Source organism: Dipodomys merriami, unplaced genomic scaffold (assembly GCF_024711535.1).
Source record: "Dipodomys merriami isolate MVZ:Mamm:240054 unplaced genomic scaffold, mDipMer1.0.p SCAF_4, whole genome shotgun sequence".
In the NCBI taxonomy this organism is placed as follows: domain Eukaryota; kingdom Metazoa; phylum Chordata; class Mammalia; order Rodentia; family Heteromyidae; genus Dipodomys; species Dipodomys merriami.
In genome coordinates, this window is record NW_027205603.1 from 5,749,102 (window position 1) to 5,768,834 (window position 19,733).

The 19,733-nt window shown below is 43.5% G+C and overlaps 1 protein-coding gene across 3 annotated transcripts in view; it reads right to left on the reverse strand.

The window, feature by feature from the left end:
* Nmt2 (N-myristoyltransferase 2) overlaps positions 1-19,733 on the reverse strand; it is a 39,252-nt gene that overhangs the window by 15,717 nt on the left and 3,802 nt on the right. Inside the window, exons 2-4 of one of the 3 annotated variants that reach the window (XM_069990422.1) lie at positions 4,337-4,472; positions 3,904-3,950; positions 1,569-1,617 (exon numbers count right to left, since the gene is read on the reverse strand). In XM_069990422.1, the coding sequence (XP_069846523.1) occupies positions 1,569-1,617; positions 3,904-3,950; positions 4,337-4,472 (232 nt within the window). The remainder of the gene's footprint in view (positions 1-1,568; positions 1,618-3,903; positions 3,951-4,336; positions 4,473-19,733) is intronic. The other 2 variants (XM_069990421.1, XM_069990420.1) reach the window with 2 other exon arrangements.

A 19,733-nucleotide genomic window follows, 5' to 3' on the forward strand; every position in this document is an offset into this window, starting at 1 on the left:
TGCCTGGTAAAGGCCTGGACCATGATTCTCCTACCGATGCCTCCCAGATAGTTAAGATGACAGGCTTGTGCCACCACACTCAGCTCTTATTGATTTAGGTGGGGTCTGAGGCTAACCTCAAACCTGTGTGTGTGTGTGTGTGTGTGTGTGTGCATGTAGGCTGGTACTGGGGCTTGAGCTCAGGGTGTGGGTGCTGTCCCTGAGCTGTTTTACTCTAGGCTTGTGCTCTACCACTTGAGCCGCAGTTATACTTTTATCCCAAGTAGTTGGCATTCCAGGCATGATTTATCATGCCTAGTCCTGAATATTCTGCTTGACTCCCCTGTGAGTTTCTAACATTTTAAGTAACTAGTTTCTTAACAACAATTTCTACCATTTGGTTCATAGCTCCAGCAATACAATCTATTAAGAGACCCATAACTTCAGGTGGGTCTTGTGTGTGATGGCTCATGTTCAAGAGGTAAAAGCAGGAGGACTGTGTTTCAGAGCTGGCTCAGGCAAAAGTTGAGACCCAGCAGTGCTCATGGATAGAGATCTGAGGATTGAGGTTCAAAGCCAGTTCAGGCAGAAAAGTCCATGCGACTCTTATAGCCAATAAACCTGCAAAAAGACAAAAGTGGGGCTGTGGCTCAAATGGTAGAGCACTAGGCTTGAGCAAAAGAGCCAATGAGAATATGAGACTCTAAAATTCAAGTCCCAGTACCAATAATATTAAAAAAAAAAAAAGTGTGAGGGGATGGGAATGTGATATGGCTTAGTGGTTAGAGAGCTTGCCTAGCACGCATGAACCCCTGGATTCAATTCCCCAGAACTACATAAATAGAAAAGGCTGGAGGTGGCAGGAAAGTCTGTGAGACTATCTGTAATTAACTACCAGAAAACAAGTAGCTCTGTGGCTCAAAGTGGTAAAGTGATCCTTGAGCAAAAGAAGCTCAGGGACAAACACCCAGACCCTGAGTTCAAGCCCCACAACTGACAAAAAAAAAAAAAAAAAGTGTGAGATCCTATCTGAAATTTTTTTCAAAAACTAAAATGGTATAACACCTAGCTAGCAAGCTCAAAGCCCTGAACTCAAACAACAATAGTACTAAAGGAAAGAAAAACACACTAGGGCCCAGGCTTCCAAAAGTATATCTACAAGGCCCACACTGGTTTTGTCAGGGTCCTTTCCTTTCTGAGTAGTTAAATCTCCTATGACTGATATATCAAAACCAAACATGAATTAGCAGCAAACATGAATTAGCATCTTGAAGGAGCTAAGGCTATCCCAACCCTACGAGGAGTGGTTTCCATCCTACTTAAATAGTGTGGCCAGCACGCTACATGAAATAATTATTTATCAAATGTTTATTAATATTCTAGTACTCACTATTCAAATGCTTTCAGAAAGGAGATTTATGGAAGCACAATTTTCAAACCCACAGTGGCAAAGTAGTAAGGAAAACTCAGCTCTGACAAATTATTGTAATAAGAATAATTTTGTTATTATTATTATTGGCAGTGCTAGGGATCAAACCCAGGGCTTCATGCATGCTAGGCAATAGCTCTCACCACTGAGCTACGCCAACAGTACTATGACAAACCCTTAAATTTATCCATTGGTCTTCCTCAGTAGTTCTGGCAGGGGAGAAAAGATGAGATGTTTACTAGCCTCCATTATATGTCGCTATCACTAATGTTCTCATGTTGGAATATTATGTTCATATATGAAAGTCTCCTATATTGCTCCTTGTTGATGTGAAACATCAATAAGGCCCTTCGCACCTCTTATGTTCCCAATTTAATGCTCAAGGAAAATGTCCATGTCCTCTAACTCAAATGCTCAAAAGTCTGTTAAGAAGGGGCTGGAGTGTAGCTCAGTGGTATAGCACATGCCCTGTAGAACATAAGGCCCTGGTTCAATCTCAGCGTGCACACGCACACACGCACGCACACACACGCATGCACGCACGCACGCACGCGCACACACACACACACACACACACACACACACACACACACACACACACACACACACACGAGGCAAAGAACCCAGACCAATTTTTTAATTTTTGTCCTGAGAACAGACTATTGTCTAACTGTAGTCCACTGTAAATTATGGTGTTATCTAGAGTTGGCATAAGTTTATGGGGGGGGGAGCCCTAGATTAAAAAAAATTACAATGATGAAAAGTCCCCAATAAAACACTATAAATTGAGGGGTGCTGGTGGCTCACACCTGTAATCCTAGCTACTCAGGAGGCTGAGATCTAAGGATCATCGTTCAAAGCAAGCCCAAGCAGGAAAATCTGTGTGAGACTCTTATCTGCAATTAACCCCTAGAAAACCAGAAGTGGCTCTGTGGCTCAAAGTGGCACAGTATTAGCCTTAAGCCCACAAGCTCAGGGATAGTGCCCAGGCCCTGAGTTCAAGCCCTATGACTGACAAAAAAAAAAACAAAAACAAACACAAAACACCAAACAACAAAACCCCAAAACCTGCATACTTGGTACTAATTCTAATAAGGAAACGAACAAAGCAACTGTCTACTGTAGAAGGTTCACTTTGATTCCTGGTACCTTGGTTGGATCTCTTTTCTTACTAGGGCCAGGGTAGGCAAAACCAAGAGCCACTAGCCATAGAGGGAAGGGTGAAGCTGTGATGGAGCAAGCAGGGAGATGCCCACAGGTAGGCGATGCCACTCTGACTGGACAAAGCATTTTGGAATGTGGGAATCTTTGCAAGCTTGGGGGGAGAGGGTGGGTAATCCTCTTGTGAGTTACCCTGGAATCTCATGGATAAAACACCTGAGACCAAGCTGAACAAATAGGAAGACTCCACTTCCTTTTCTCCCACAAAGTCAATCTGAACAGTGATTTTCTTCTTTCTCAGTGATTGCTGGCCTTTCATGTAAAGCAGGTAAGGACAAACTACCCGTGAGACCTACTTTATGTGACATAATATGTGAACTCTGGACAAGAAAAAATATTTGCCCTTGGAAGGCAGAGATCTGGAGGATCTCAGTTTGAGGCCAGACCAGAGAGGAAGGAAAGATTTAGTGAGACCCCATCTTCATCAACGGAACAGGTGTGGTGTGCACCTGTGGTCCAAACTTCAAACAAAGGACATACAAGTAAGAGGACTACCACAGTCAGAAGCCGGCCTAGCCCCAACACACCAATCTCTCTCCAGAAAATAACTGCTGCAAGAAGTACTGTAGGAACATGATCACCTGACCAAATGCCTTTGTCAGGTATCAAGGTTCTGAATACAAATCTCAGTACTGGCCCAAAACCCTGAAATCCCCAAACCTGCATAGTGATTAATACCTGGCACACATTTGCTTTTACAATATAATATTCTCTTAGTGAAAATGATGTCATGCTAATCTCAGGAGAGCCCTATGAGCTGGGGGAAAGGAAATGGGATTTACAGATAAGGAAATGGGCCATGCATAGCATGTGAGCAATGAAGTCAGAGACAAGTTCAAGGTCTTGGGGCCATTTCCACCACATACTACCCAGGAAAGCCTACTTGGAACTACAACCACCAAAATCATCTCCATTGCCTTACACTTCTAATTCTTCCCCCTTTCATTCTGCCTTCCTACACCAAGGGGGGTTTGTGTTTACCAGGAGCCTTGTGCACAGGGCTGTGTTCTCAGCCTGCGTGGGCAATGGGGGTAGGACAGGGTGAGGGTAGAGGTGGCTGCCACCTGCTCCACCGAACATCTGCCTACCAGGCCTCACCAAACCCCAGCTCAGCAGGCTATCTGCCAACTAGGGGCCCTGCTGGATAACATCTGGTTGACTTTAAAATGGATGTTTCTTAAAAGGTTAACACTAGGAGACTGACATCCCCCGCCCTTGGCAACACAGGGAGGAATGGCCTGGCGGACGGGTCTGATTTAAAGTCATTGTAAGACTTACCCATGGCTGCTCCCGCTGAAATCTGCTGCCAGATGGTGTGGTGCTATGCAGGTAATTAGACAGACACCCAGAAAAATTAAAATGTGAATATCTTCTGAACTACAAGTCATCAAATATTCAGTGTAACTTTAGAAAAACAAAAACAAAAACAAAAAAACAAAACCTAACAAAGCTCACAGTGAGGTATCTTCTACAACTAGACAACTAGTCTAAGTACCTCAATGACCCCTGACAGGCAGGAGGGACACTGGTGTTCACAAACACACGAAAGCTCCCATGTTAATAAGTACCTACCTCCAGTTACTAGCTCATTCAACACGCAGTCACAACAAAACCCTGACTACACCATCAGCTCAACGGGGCGCTAAGCTGCCCAAACCCCTCTTGCCTGCATCAGAAACCACCCAGGGGGAGGAAAGCGGCTCTCACTTTTGAAGGCTGATGAATTTTAATCTCCTGGGAATCCGACGCAGAGTCAGACTTGGTGCCTCCAGAACTTGGCTTCTCCTTTTTTCTCTTCTGCTTCTTCTTTTTCTTTTTGGCTCCAAAGTCCCCTCCAGGACTTCTGTAAGAAATACAAGGTGGGTAAAATTCACCAAAGTGGGGGATCAAAGTCTTTGTAGATAAAACTGACTGGTGTAAACTTAATCACTTAGAAAAAAGCACCTGTGGGGTGGTGGCTCATGCCTGTTAAGTCCTATCTACTTCAGGAGGCTGAGGTAAGAGGATTGGATTCCAAAGCCAGACTGGCAGAAAAGTATGTGAAACTCTTATTTCTGCTTAACAAGAAAAAAAGCTGGAAGTGGAGCTGTGGTTCAAGCCAAGTGAGAGTTCTAGGCTCTGAGTTCAAGTCCCAGTATCCACACACAAACAATATATACACACAAGATGTGTGGTTACCGTAATTATCCCTGGAGGGCCCCCAACGTGATAAGGGCTGTTCCCCGAGGCTTCCGGACAGGGACACCGAGCAGTGACATGCTCCTCTGGAGTTTAAGTATTTGAGAGCCACTCAGATACTTCCTTTTTCCTGTCTTCACCTCCCATGCCAGCTCCTGCCTCCTCCAGTTGAGGTAAGGCTCTGCAAGATGATGGAGCCCAAGTACCTGCACAACTACAGAAGTCCCTGAACTTCCTACCTGCTGCATCCTATGAGAGGGAAATAAGGCTTGGCTGATGGAAGCAACAGAATGGCTGTTTTGCAGCGTCCCAGCTTATGTGAGTTCTCGACGGAGACTATCAAGGGATTCTTCTTCCTATTAGTTATTCACGAGCTGAACTATTACCCTATTAAGTTTAAAATGGACAGATGACTTACATCCTCTGTAAGGTCAAGATAGGAAACTCGGGCTCCATAGAGAGAGAAACTGTTTAAGAAACAAGCACTTGCACAACACAGTATAGGCCAGGTCCTGGTGGCTCACTCCTGTAATCCTACCAGGAGGCTGAGATCTAAGGATTGCTGTTCAAAACTGCATGGAAGCCTCGAAGACTCTTATCTCCAATTAATCACCACAAAACTGGAAATGGCAGAAAGTGGTAGAGCTAGCTTTGAGCAAATACTGCTCAGGGACAATACCCAGGCCCTAAATTCAAGCCCAGTAACATACATACATACATACATACATACATACATACATACATACATACATACATACGTACATACATAAATGAAATGAAAAACACAGTATGTGCACATCCAAAATACAATGGTGAAACTCTTTGATGCATTTCACACAAGCTTCAAACAAAAAAATGGCGGTCAAATTAAACAGCGGAGGGGCCACTGGAAAGGGGTTGGGTTAACCAGGGAGGCAAATGAAGATGAACATGGTTTAAGTAGTTTGTCTGAATTTATGAAAATAGAACAATGAAACTGTTTGAGAAACTGTACTAAAAGAAGAGGGCAGGCGGTCAGGAGAAAGTAGTATGCCATATAGTAAAGTATGCTAATAAAGCTCACAGTAATGAGCGCTAATAAAGAGAGGGGAAAAAAGAATCAAAGCACTTGAGCTATAGATTCATATTTCCCTGCTCCTAGTTCTAAAGTAGAAAGCAGTACTTGTTGCTGGAGATGCACTTTGCCAAGTATTACGCTGGTAGTCTAAAAAAAATGCATTCTCACCCAAAAATGAGCTGTTTATTTTCATTCAAAGAATCAGATTTGTATAGTCGTGATGCTGGCATCCAAAATCATCTGGTGGCTGAGGATACCCATCAATATCTGACTGGACCTGAACAAACACCAGCCACGGCCAGGTAAAACCACACTGGGGACAATGATGATTTTGCATTTCCTCTGATATGGAGCAATGGCATTTTGGTCAGTCGTAAGGCTTGAACTCAGAGTCTACGTGCTGTCTCTGAGCTTTTTTGCTCAAGGTTAACACTCCACTACTTTGAGCCACAGCTCCACTTGTGGGTTTCTTTTGTAACTGATTAGAGTCTCATGTACTATCCAGCTGGGCTAGCTTCAAACTGTGATCTTCAACCTCAGCCTCCTGAGTAGCTAGGATTATAGGTGTGAGCCATGAGCTCCCAGCTGATGAAGACTATTTTAAGCTAACAAGTATTATTTGAACATCTCCTTGGTGTTTAACCTTGGGTTAGGTGCATACTACCTGGTTCACATACCAGGGAATCCTGCCCACTCTTGAACTGTTGCAATATTTTCCTAGAAACCATGACTAGCACCCAGGACCATCACTATTGTGTGGTCTCACGGACCAGTTGACAACCAATAGTTTCCAATTCCCAAGATACTTTCTTTCAGTGACACAAAGAAAGACTCGGTGGCTGGAATGCATGTTGTGAGACAAATGCCTATCCAACTCGATGAAAATATCTCCTCCAATGAACAATTCAGAAATTCTGATTCTGAGAATAAGTGTTCTCAAAAGCAGATACGTGTTTTAGAACCTTTTAAAAGTGGCTCACGCCTACAATCCTAGATACGCAGTAGGCTGATCAGAAGATCACGGTTCCAAGCCAAGCCAGCCTAGTCTCATAGGAAAGCCTATAAGACTCCTATCTCCAATTAACTACCAAGAAGCCAAAAGTAGAGCTACAGCTCAAGTAGTATAGTACTAGCTTTGAGCACAAAAGCTCAAGGACTGCTGCGGCCCTTGAATTCAGTCCCCAGGAGTGGCATAATAATAATAATAATAATCTATCTGAAAAATAAACTAACACAAAAAGGCCTGGGTAGAGTGCTTGGTAGCAATGTGAAGACTTGAGTTTTAATCTTCAGTTACCACTAAAGACCATCTTCTTAACCTACACAATTAGACAAAATATTTATAACACAGAGAAACAAGTATCAGTATCCAGATAATAAAACTCGCCAATATGTTTTTATCTCTAGTTCGTGTAGAAGCACCAACACACCCTGGCCAGGACTGCAGGGGTTAACTAGGACCAGGCCTGATCCTGGTTTCTTTATTTCCCAGCAGTGTGACTGAGTATTATTTAACCTCTTCATGTAGCTGTTTCCATAACTATAAAGGGATGAAGTTTTCAATCGATAGTATTAGAATAAATTGTAAGAAAATGTCAATACAGAGAAATAGGGGCTGGTACAGAAAAACCATTCAGCATTGTATATTAGCTATGCTGACTTATCTGTCCTTAATTTTCTTCTTGATGGCTAGAGCTATATTAGCCTCCCTGGTTGCCTCTCTCCACCCAAAACCTAAGTTCCATAAAACAAGACTTTCCATTGTATTCCTGCTCCTGTACCCTAGACAGTATCTATTACATAAAAGACCCTCAATAAATACTTGCTGGATGAATGAGAAACCAATGTTTAAAAATCAATAAGGACAAAAGGCTGACAAAAGAATGAGCTGAGGATTTGGTTTTGGTTTTCTTTTTTGTTGGTCATGGGGCCTGAACTCTGGGCCTGAGCGCTGACCCTCAGTTCTTCAAGGCTAGCACTCTCTCACCACTTGAGCCACAGCACCACTTCCAGCTTTTTGTACTTAGGTGGTGCTGAGGAATCGAACCCTGGGCCTCATGTATGCAGGGCAAGTGCTCTACCACTGATCTACCTTCCCAGTCCTGTTTTTTAATCTTTTTTTTTTTTTTTTTTTTTGCCAGTCCTGGGGCTTAAACTCAGGGCTGGACACTGTCCTTGAGCTTCTTTTTGCTCAAGGCTAGCACTCTACCACTTGAGCCACAGCACCACATCTGGCTTTTTCTGTTTATGTGATACTGAGGAATCAAACCCAGGATTTCATGCATGCTGAGCAAGCACTCTACCACTAAGCCACATTCTCAGCCCCTGAGCTAAGGATTTGAATAAGTACTTTCACAGGGAAGAAGGCCTAGCAGACAAGTAGCCTCTAAAAAGAGGCTGCATTTAGCCAGGGATTTGGCAAACAAAGTCTAATACTATTTATTAGAAAAATGTAAGGGAAGAGAACACTCAGAAACCTCTGGTAAATGTAAACTAAAGCAATCACTGGGAGAACAATCTGGTAGTGCCACTGTTTTCATTACCACTACCACCATGCTACCTATCATTATCAGTATCACTATATCACCATTGCTATTCCTACCACCACCACTACCACCACCATCACTACCATTACTACCATCACCATTACTACCATTTCCACCACCATACTACATCACTACTATGACCTCATCATCACCACCACCTCCTCACAGGTTGCTACCAAGTATAAGAACTTAAGAGCACTTCCTATATGGTAGGTGTTATACAAAGTACCTTAGCTAATGGAATAGTAAAATGTCACTAATATGATGTAAGTCCTATTATTTGTTTTATAGAACCGGAAATAGGTTAAATAACTCTCTGAAAATCACATGGCTAACGATGGCAAAACGCAAGTCAGTTGGATCCAGAATCTATATAATTACTCTACTGAACCGCCTTTTACTTATGCGTTTCTGCGAGTGACCATCATTCATAGGTATTCACTGGAAATTCTTAGATCTTCTGTGAACCGCCTATTCAAAATCTTTGAGCACTTAGTCTTTGTGTGTGATCAAGTTAGATTAGGTCTTCTGTGCACTACATGTGCGCAGGCAGGGGCTGGTGCACCGGCTGAACTGCCCAATTACTCTCCACTGATAGGCAGGAAATACAAGGTTTTGGATGAGTTTATGAAAAACAATAAAGACAGCACAAATCCTATGATACTAGCCTTCAGATGAACAACCATTCAAAACCATAGCTGGGCAAGTTGGTTAAGGCGGAGACTGGCCACTAGGCATCCTTATCCCTGGTCAGGCCACCCCGTGTGACATGTTATTCTGGCCACCCAGTTCACTAATGGGCTTTACTTTCAGTGTTTTGGTTTTGTTTGTTTTTTTTTTTTTGGTTAGTCGTGGGGCTTCAACTCTGGGCCTGGGTGCTGTCTCTCAGCTCTTTAGCTCAAGGTTAGTGTTCTATCATGTAAGCCACAGTGCCACTTCGGGTTTTCTGGTGGCTGTTTGAAGATAAATCTCACAGGCTTTCCTGCGTGGGTTGGCTTTGAACTGAGATCCTCAGATTTCAGCCTCCTGAGTAGCTAGGATTACTGGCATGAACCACCAGCGCCCAGCTCAGCTCAGTTCTTAAAGTCATGAAGGTTCATTTTTGTAAGTGGCTCAACTGTGCAGGTCAAGTATCAATTTCTTCACCCTATTTCCCAGCACCCAGTCAAGTGTAGCCTTCTACCAGCTCTTATCATATGGCTCCCTTAAGTCTTAATTTAACGGAGGAGTCAAGCTGAGCATGGCAGCTCACTCCTGTAATCCTAGCCACTCAGGAGCCTGAGATCTGAGGATGGAGGTTCAAAGACAGCCCAACTAGAAAAGTGTGAAACTCTTATCTTCAATTAATCACCAAAAAGCCAGAAATGGAACTGTGGCTCAAGTGGTAAAGGAATAGCCTTGAATGGTTAAAAGCTTAGAGACAGCACCAAGATCCTGAGTTTAAGCCCCAAGATCAGTACACCAAACAGCCTACAGCCTCTACATGAGTTATGTAGCTTCATCTCCTACTTCTCATGCTTCTTTCTCCTTTCAGGCTTGATGTGGGAAATATTGTTCAAGCCACACCATGTCAAGTCAAAGCAGCAAGTCACCGAAGGGCTTAAGACTCAGCCCACAGTAGCCCCAGAAGGAGGGGCCAGTGAGTGGCAGAGATCATTATAAAGATCAATCAAGCTGGGGCTGGGAATGTGGCTCAGTGGTAGAGCGCTTGCCTTGCATGCATGAGGCCCTGGGTTCAATTCTTCAGTACCACATAAACAAAAATAAAATTATATAAAGAAGAAGGAATCATTAAAAAAAAAAGATCATTCAAGCAGGCAGGTGCTACAGCTACTGAGGCTAAAGTTTGGGTAAAGGTGATTGCGGGGACAAACAACAATTTCACTATTTACATGGCTTCTGAGCAACACCGCAGCTCTTGGCAATGGATGGACAATAAGCCCCTTTTTCAGAAATATTGAGTTGCTTCCATCAATGACCATGACCACCACTACCACCACCACAATCGTCATTACCCCCACCATCATCATGTGCCCATCACCACCACCATCACCAATATCAGTCATCATCATCATCATCATCATCATCATCATCATGAATATGGAAAAGGATTATCTTCTCTCAATAACATTCTCTTTCCATGACTAATTCACTGCTATCAATCAATTTTGTGCCTACACACAATAAAAACCCACTTCTGATAAGACATAGTATTAAAATACAATTTTAACCTACATTTATTAACCAAAAACTAGTCTAGTATTTGTGAAGTGAGATCTGTCATTGTTATCCAAGTCTCAGAAAACAGGAATTACTTAAAATAGTTAAGAAAATTGATGGGTTTTATGGTGATTTTTTGGGGGGGGGGTATCTCAGTCTCATGCTTGTGCACTACCAACTGATCCATGCCCTCAGTCCTTTTGTTGTTGGTTGGTTTATCAGATATGGTCTTGTGCCTTTATTCATGTTGGTTTTGGATAACAATCTTTCCAACCCTCCTGCCCCCTCTTACCCCCACCCCCTCAAGTAGATGGGATTATAGGCATAAACCACCAGGTAAGCTCCTATTTCAAATTTTATGTACCTATTTAGGATCGCTCTGTAAAACTGAAAAACTAAGTAAGCACAAATTATTCAGCCATTTAACAAGTCAACTTCTGCACACACTATTCCTTTTTCTAAAGGAATAGTCCAGGTGTGGTGACACAACTGTGTAATCCCAACTACTCCGGTAGCAGAGGACAGGCAAGACCAAGCAGAAAGTTAGTGATATTTCAACAAACAAGCTGGGTGTGGCAGTCTACTCGGTAATCCTAGCTACTCAGGAGGTGGAGGCAGGAGGGAAAATAACTGAAAAATACAAAGCAAAGAGGGCTTCATATGTGGCTTATGTACTAGGGTACTGGTCTAGCCAGTGTGAGCCCTGAGTTTAATCCCTAGTACCAATAACAAAAAGGCTGGGGGAAGTTGGCGGAGTACATCTCTCAGCATAGTCCAAATTAATGTGAAGTTGTTCTTATTTTATAGCTTTGCTTCATCCTTGCTCAGAAACTTTTTTTCCCCCCTGGTAGAATGACTGATACATGGTAACATGTACCTTTTCTCATTTCTGGGCCTTTCTGAGTTTACTAAAGGAAGATAGTTTTTTTTTTTTTTTTTAAGGCACTAGTGGCTCATACCTTTAATCCAGCTACTCAGGAGGTTGAGATCTAAGAATTGCAGTTTGAAGCCAGCCTAGGCAGAAATGGGGCCTGAACTCTGGGCCTGGGCGCTGTCCCTCAGCTCTTCAGCTCAAGACTAGTGCTCTACCACTTGAGTCACAGCACCACTTCCGGCTCTTTTCTTTTTGCTTATGTGGTGCAGAGGAATCGAACCTAGGGCCTCAACCATGCAAGGCAAGCGTTCTACCACTGAGCCACCTTCCCAGTCCAGTCCATAAAACTTTTATCACTAGTTAATCACCAAAAAAGGCCAAAGGTAGAGCTGTGGCTGTGGCTCAAGTGGTCAAATGCTAGCCTTGAGCAAAAAAAAGCACTCAGGCCTTGAATTCAAGCCCCAGGCCGGGGGGGGGGGGGGGAAGGGGGACGGTGCAGGGGGAGGGGGGAATGGTGCTGGGGGTGGGGGGAGGGAAGGCCTCCAAAAACGTCCTGTCTGAGATCCACTGCAATATTGTATTACCTTTGCTATATGTAATAAGGGTAATGTGTGCCAGCAAAATGAATCACTTGGTGTGCTTTTCAAATTCTATTTCTAAACTCTCTTGCGTGTCAAATTTTCACAGTTTACTTCCTCATTCATCTATCACCCTAATGCTAAAAGAGATGGTTGCTTCTTTCTTTAAAGGAATGTCCCTTATGTGACTAAAACTTTTGGTTTCAGGGATGGGAGGCACTATTCCCAGTTTGCCCAGCAAAGGCTCATGAAGAAGGCAGGAGGCAAGATGTGCGTCTACTTGGGAGGGAGGGAGAAAGAAGGCTGCCTGGGTCTATAGTACAGGAAGAGCAGCAAGGCCAGAGCACTCTGATACAGACACAGGCCTTTGGCCTAGAGAAGGAAGGGAACCTAGGGGTGACTGAGGTGCTGGAGTTGTAGAGTGTGTGTATGTGCATGTATGTGTGTACTGGGACTTGAACTCAGGGCCTTGAGCCCTCATACTTGGCCTTTCCTGCTCAAAGCAGGCACTCTGCCAATTGAGCCATACTTCCACTTTTGGCTTTTTGTGGGTTAGTCTGAGGTCAGAGTCTCAGATTTGCCATGATCCTCAGATCTCAGCCTCCCGAGTAGCTAGGATTATGGGCTTGAGCCACCAATTTGTAGATGTGACATTTCCTACAAGTCTGGCTTATAGATGGTTTTGGAAAAAGACAAAACAACAAAATACTAAGGAACAACAACAACAAAAAACCTAGTGGAAGACTCAAATAGAGAAAATGAGGTGAGATAGCTGGATCCAAGGCAGAAAACTGAGAAATAAGTGGCTGTGATGTGTGTCAGGAGAGGAACCTGGTTTCGCAGGGAGGTGAAGAAAAAGAAAAGAAAATTGAACATTTGTTGTTGTTGTTGTTGTTTGTGGGGCTTGAACTCTGGGCCTGGTGCAGTCCCTCAGCTCTTCAGCTCAAGTCAAGCGCTCTACCACTTGAGCCACAGTGCCACTTTTGGTTTTCTAGTGGTTTATTGGAGAAAAGAGTCTCACGGACTTTCCAGCCTGGGCTGGCTTTGAACCAAGATCCTTAGATCTCAGCCTCCTGAGTAGCTAGGATTACAGGTGTGAGCCACCGGTGCCCGGCTAAATTCAACAATTTTTATGGACAAAGTCAAGGTCATGGCCAAATAGGTTAGCTATACAAAAGAACATCTTTTTTCCCACCAGGAATCACCAAGGCAAGCATGGAGAAGGGCATTCACATCTCTTCCGAATCTAGAACAGGGCCTGGGACATTTATTGAAGCTGTGATCAGCCTCTGTCTCATCATCTGTTGCTGTAAAGATGGAGTGACATAACATGTATACAACAAAAGCATAAAGCTCATACCATGAGCTCGAACACAGCTTTATGGTTCCATGATGGGGCATACACATCTAAGAAGCGTTCAGCCCAGGACCTGTCCTTGCAGTCTTGTCAACAGACACAGAAAAATCCTCCATGTATCCTTTCTACACACAAGAGGAACTCCCACAAATTCAAAGCTAATGTGGCAATGAGGATTAAGAGCACCTATAATCCATTCAACATGTTTTTACTAAGCCAAGTATGCAAGGGACCAGATATTGCAAGATTGGAGAGAAGATGCTATCTTCAGGCTTTTGATCTACATGTAAGTAGACAGGTGGATACACGTTCAAGCTTTGTAGGCATGTCTTGAGGGTGTCTTGGTCATCTCAGGCTGCCAACACCAAACTATCAACGATGGGGTAGATGGCTTAGACAGCATCAGCTGCAGTACTGGAGGCTGGGGGTACAAGATCAGGGTTCTGGTGAGGATTTTTTTTCCCGGCTGGGTGACAGAGCTGGGGTCTCCTCAAGGTTATTCCATGGTTAGAACTTCACACTTATAAACAACATCATCGTCTCTCAAAGGCCTAACACCTCCTAATATCAGCACGATGGGGATTTAGGCTTCACATGGGAACATGGGAAGATATACAACTCAGTCCACCGCCTTGTTCATTAACTCCTTGTTCCTAACTACTTTTGACTCACAGTGTGAGCCAGCTTTCTGTCACTATAACAAAATACCTGAGATGATTATCTTATAAATAGAAAAAGGGTTATTTTGGTTCCTACTTTTGAAAGTTCCATTCCCTGATGGACTAGCCCGGCTTCTTTGAGCCTATGGCAAGGAGTGTGGTAGAGCAAAACTGACCAAAAGCCAAGGAAAAATGGAATGAAGAGGGGAACAAAGGTCCCCAAATCCCCTTCCAGTATTCACCCCAAACTCCAAGAAATAGAAGCAATACTTTTTATTTCTTTGTTGTTGTTTTTATTTTTTAATCTTGTTTGTTTATTTCTATCTTGGGGAGGGTAGGGGGGTCACAGAAATGGAGGGACAGGGCTGAGAATGTGTCTCAGTGGTAGAGTGCTTGCCTAGCATGCATGAAGCCCTGGGTTCCATTCCTCAGTACCACATAAACAGAAAAGGCTAGAAGTAGGGCTATGGCTCAATTGGTAGAGTGCTAGCCTTGAGCAAAAAAAACTCGGGGACAGTGCCTAGGCCCTGAGTTCATGCCCCAGGACTGGCAGGTGGGAAAACAAACAAACAAACACAACAAAAAACCTTAGGAAAAAATAAAAAGAAATGGAGGGATAAAGGGTGAACAAATGCACAGTGATACTTAGACACTATGTTGAAAATAAACTATACAACTAGTGGGTAAGGATGGGAGGGGAAAACCGGGAGAGAGGAAGGGATGACATTGTCCAAAAAGAAATGTACTCATTACCTGACTAATATTTAACTAGAACCCCTTGGACATCACCTTTATAACTACAATAAAAATATCTTTTTTTTTTAAAAGGAAAAAAACCTCTCATGTCAAATGATCTAAAGATTCTCACCTCTAATAGTCTTTATAATCTAGCACAACCCCAAGGATCTTAGCCCAGCTTTTACAACATGGGACTTTGGGGGTTATTCAAGACCCAAATCATACCACCACAGATCTCATCAAAGTCATAGCCCCACATGATTGGGTTGTACCCCATGCCAATCCCTGCCTATCCCCCAACGTAGCTGACTGATCAAGCCTGGCTAATCCTCTTACTGGCAAGACACCAATGAGAACTTTCTGGAAAGTGAGCCAACAAATATTCTTTGGGCTGCCAGTATTTGACACAGAGAGAGAGGCAGAAAGAGAAGGAAGCCTACAAAGGTAAACCTTTCTGGGGTTTACCTAGGACCCTGGGGTCTCTGATTCTAACAAAGATCAGCCTTGCTTCATTTTGAGATCACTTGCTGTGTGCTTCAGTAAAAATCTTACTTGGGTGACACAGTCCACAAAGTAGCTCAAAGTAGTAGAGCCTTGAGTGGAAAACCTCAGGGACAGTGCCCAGGACCTGCGTCAGGCCCCATGACTAACAAAAAAACCAAAACTTATTACCTGACTTTTATAACTGCAACCCTTCTATTCTATGCATTATCTTTATAACAAAAAAATAAAAATAAAAATGTCTGGGGTTGTAGATGTGGCTTAGTGGTAGAGTGCTTGCCTAGCATGCATGAAGCCCTGGGTTTGATTCCTCAGTACCACATGAACAAAGAAGCTGGAATTGGCGCTGTGGCTCAAGTGGAAGAGTGCTAGCCTTGAACAAAAGAAGCTCAGGGACAGTGACCAGGCCCTGAGTTCAAACCCCAGGACTGGCCATAAAGAAATAAATGAGTAAGTAAGTAAATAAATATTTCTTGTCAGGCACCTGTAATTACAGGCTCATGCCTGTAATCCTAGCTACTCAGAAGGCTGAGATCTGAGGATTGCAGTTAAAGACAGCCCAGGCAGTAAAGTCCTCATGAGACTCTTACGTTCTCTAACAACTCCAAAACTGGAAGTAGTGCTGTGGCTCAAGTAGTAGAGTGGTAGCCTTGAGCACAAAGAGCTCGGGGCCAGCACTCAGGCCCTGAGTTCAAGCCCCACAACCCACAATCAATCAATCAATAAAAATAAAGCCAGTTTGAGGACATATCATCCATACCATTCAACAGATGCCATGCAGAACTACCTTCTCCACTTACCAGCCACGTGACCTTAGACAACTCTCTTGTCTCTAAGTTCCACTGGCAGCAGAACAAGGGGTCTGCCTTATCACATGTTGGGGAGATAGGGAGACACTGGTGGAAAGAAGCTGATAAGGACTCTAGGACTTCTGAGAGGGGAGGCAGGGCAGCCTTATGAAAGAACGAACATTTGAGCTGCCCTTCCATTTGGAAAAGTGGAGGAGGATTAGGAGGACACTCTCAAACAGGGCAAGGAACAAGGAATAAGGAAGCCAGGTTTCATGACCTACAGCAGGGCACGACACAGACCAATTCTTTTTGGTGAGCACTGATGCATGGCACTGAATTTGGAGCTATTTTCTGCCGTTTGCTGTAATTACCACCCCATTATCCACAACACCTTCCGTAAATGGTGTGCACGGGAGCCCGTATTAGTGAGACCTTGTGATACAAATCAAAGACAGATACATAGTTGTGCTCCACTGAGGTCAAATGCTGAAGGAGAAGAAAAGCTAAAGCATCCAAAAGCAGCAGGAGCCCAGTGATGTGGGAAGATGGAGGCAGCTGCAAGAAGGGAAACGCTTCTGTCCCTAAGAAGCTCCATAAATGTATGTTTACTTGAGTCACTTTGTTTTAGCTAAAAGTAATCCTGCTAAGTGGCCATGGCTCACATCTATAATCCTAGCTACTCAGGAGACTGAGATCTGAGGATCACAGTTCAAAACTAGCCTGGGCAGGAAAGCCCATGAGATTCCAATTAACCACCAAAAAACAGCTAGAAGTGGAGCTCATGTGGTAGAGCCCTAGTCTTGAACAAAAAGCAGCTCAGGGATGGTGCCTAGGTCCTGAGTTCAAGCCCCAGGACCAGCACACCTAGGTCACCTAGAAGATAAGGTCATCCTAGAAGATAAAAGGACTTGGGTATAGGATAGGATTAAAAACCAAGAAGCTTCTGGAATGAATTTAGTCAAGATAAAAAAAAAAAGCTGCTCATAAAAAAGGTTGGCAGAAAACACAACATCTGTGCTATTAAATAATAAATGATCTTCCTGATGTTTAAAGGAAAATGACTGTTACAGAACTCCATGAATCAAAATGATGATTTATGTGCATGTGAGGGGGGGGCAAAAATATCTTCAGACACACAACATATAAAATAATTATCCACATTTGATGCTGGCGGCTCCCACCTGTAATCCTAGCTACTCAGGAGGTTGAGATCTGAGAACTGTGGTTCCAGGCCAGCCCAGGAAGGAAAGCCTATGAGAGTCTGATCTCCAATTAACTAGCAAAAAGCCAGAGTGGAGCTGTGGCTCAAGCAATAGAGCACTAGCATTGAGCAAAAATGTTCAAGGATAGCAACCAGGCCCTGAGTTCAAACCCTAGGGCCAGCATCAAAAAACAAAAACAAACAAAAAACAGTAATAACAATCAGAAACAATAACAACAACAACAACCAAAAACAGAGCTACAGGACCAGGCTAGCAAACTCAAAGCCCTCAAACTCAAACCCTCCCAATTGTCCAAAAAGTGGTATGTACCTAACTTATGAAATGGTAACCCCTCTGTATAACACCTTATTAATAACAATATCTTTTTTTAAAAGGCTGGGGGTGACCATATCTTTCCTATGTTAATCACACATTAAACTGTGAATTAAGTAACACCTCAGGAAACAAATTAACCACGAATTCTCACTTTCTATATACTTTATTGTTTGAATTGATAATAAACACATTACCAATAAAAGTGATTATATATTTCAAGTGATTATATATTTCAAATGCAATAATAAACTAATCTCTTTTTTTGGGGTGGGGGTGGGGCCTCTGGTCGTGGAGCCTGAACTCGGCCTGGGCGCTGTCCCTCAGCTCTTCAGCTCAAGGCTAGCACTCTACCACTTGAGCCACAGCACCACTTCTGGCTTTTTTTTTTTTTGTTTATGTGGTGCTGAGGAATTGAACCCAGGGCCTCATGCATGCAAGGCAAGCACTCTACCACTGAGCCACCTTCCCAGCCCCAAATCAATCTCTTGTATTTCTTGAACTTGAAATAGAACTGGATTGTTTTTTCCCTTTTTTGTGTGTGTTGATCCCGGGTCTTGAATCCAGGACCTTCATTCTGTCCCTGTGGGAACACTTTTTGGCTCAAAGTTAGAGCTCTACCATTTGAGCTATATAGCTCCACTGTTGGCTCTTTAGTGGTTAACTGGAGATTACCATCTCATGGACTTTCCTGCTGGGGCTGGCTTCAAACTGCAATCCTCAGATCTCAGCCTCCTCAGTAGCTAGGATTATACAAGGGTGAACCAGGATTATGTTTCTAAAAAGTGACTTTCAACTAGTTTATATTTTCCACGTAGGCTGATGGTAATTAACACAGACAGCATGGTATGTATTCTATTCTTAGAAACTTCCTGTAGTTTAGCCAGGCTCTGGGGAAGTCTGGTCTGGGGTAAAGGAAGATAGCTCTATACCATGCTGACATTTGACAATTTAAAATTACATTTCTTCAGTGAGGTGATCTCTTGGGGAAGGGTTGTTTACACATCTTTTCATTCAGATTTTTTTTTTTTTTTTTTTGCCAGTCTTGGGGCTTGAACTCAGACCCTGGGCACTGTCTCTGAGCTTCTTTTGCTCAAGACTAGTAATCTACCACAGCACCACTTCTGGCTTTTTCTGTTTATGTGGTACTGAGGAATTGAACCCAGGGCTTCATGCATGCTAGGCAAATACTCTACCACTAAGCCATATTCCCAGCCCATCCATTCGGATTTAAACAGTTGGCAACAGATCAATTCCAGACAAAAGTAACGCAGATTATTTGTTAAATTTCCCATGACAAGACAAATCTATTGAGGACTGGAGATGTGGCTCAACTGGTAGAGTACCAATCATGAGCAGGAAGGTTGAGCAAGAAAGAGCCTGAGGCTCTGGGTTCAAGCTTGAGTACAAGCACAAAAAAAGAAAAAAACTATTCAGAGTTGCAGCAAGTTCCTGCATCGTTCAGCTGATTCTCTGCAGCTAATTTCTTTTTTTTTTGGTGGTTGTGGGGCTTGAACTCTGGGTCTGGGCGCTTGTCCCTCAGCTCTTCAGCTCAAGGTGAGTGCTCTACCACTTGAGCTACAGCGCCACTTCCGGTTTTCTAGTGGTTTATTGGAGATAGGAGTCTCACGGTCTCTCCTGCCCGGGCTGGCTTTGAACCGCGATCCTCAGATCTCAGCCTCCTGAGTAGCTAGGATTACAGGCGTGAGCCACCAGCGCCCAGCTCTGCAGCTAATTTCTTATAGTCAACTTCAGTAAGAGATGAAGTTAGACCCACTGCACATAGCATTATTTCAATACCTCCCTACCCCCAAATTAGGGGTGGAAGGAGAGCAATTATTTCTTTGTTAAAAGAATTCCAGGCTGGGTGCTAGTGGCTCACACCTACTGAAGCTGTGAGAATCACTGTTCCAAGCTAGCCTGAGCATGAAAGCCAGTGAGATTCTTATCTCCAATCCAGAGCCTCCTAGCAAAAGCAGGAGGCTCAGAGTTCAGTCCCCAGTACAAAAAATAAATAAGCAAATAACTAAAATCCAGGTTCCATTTTGTGAAATGCTAGGTATTTTTGAG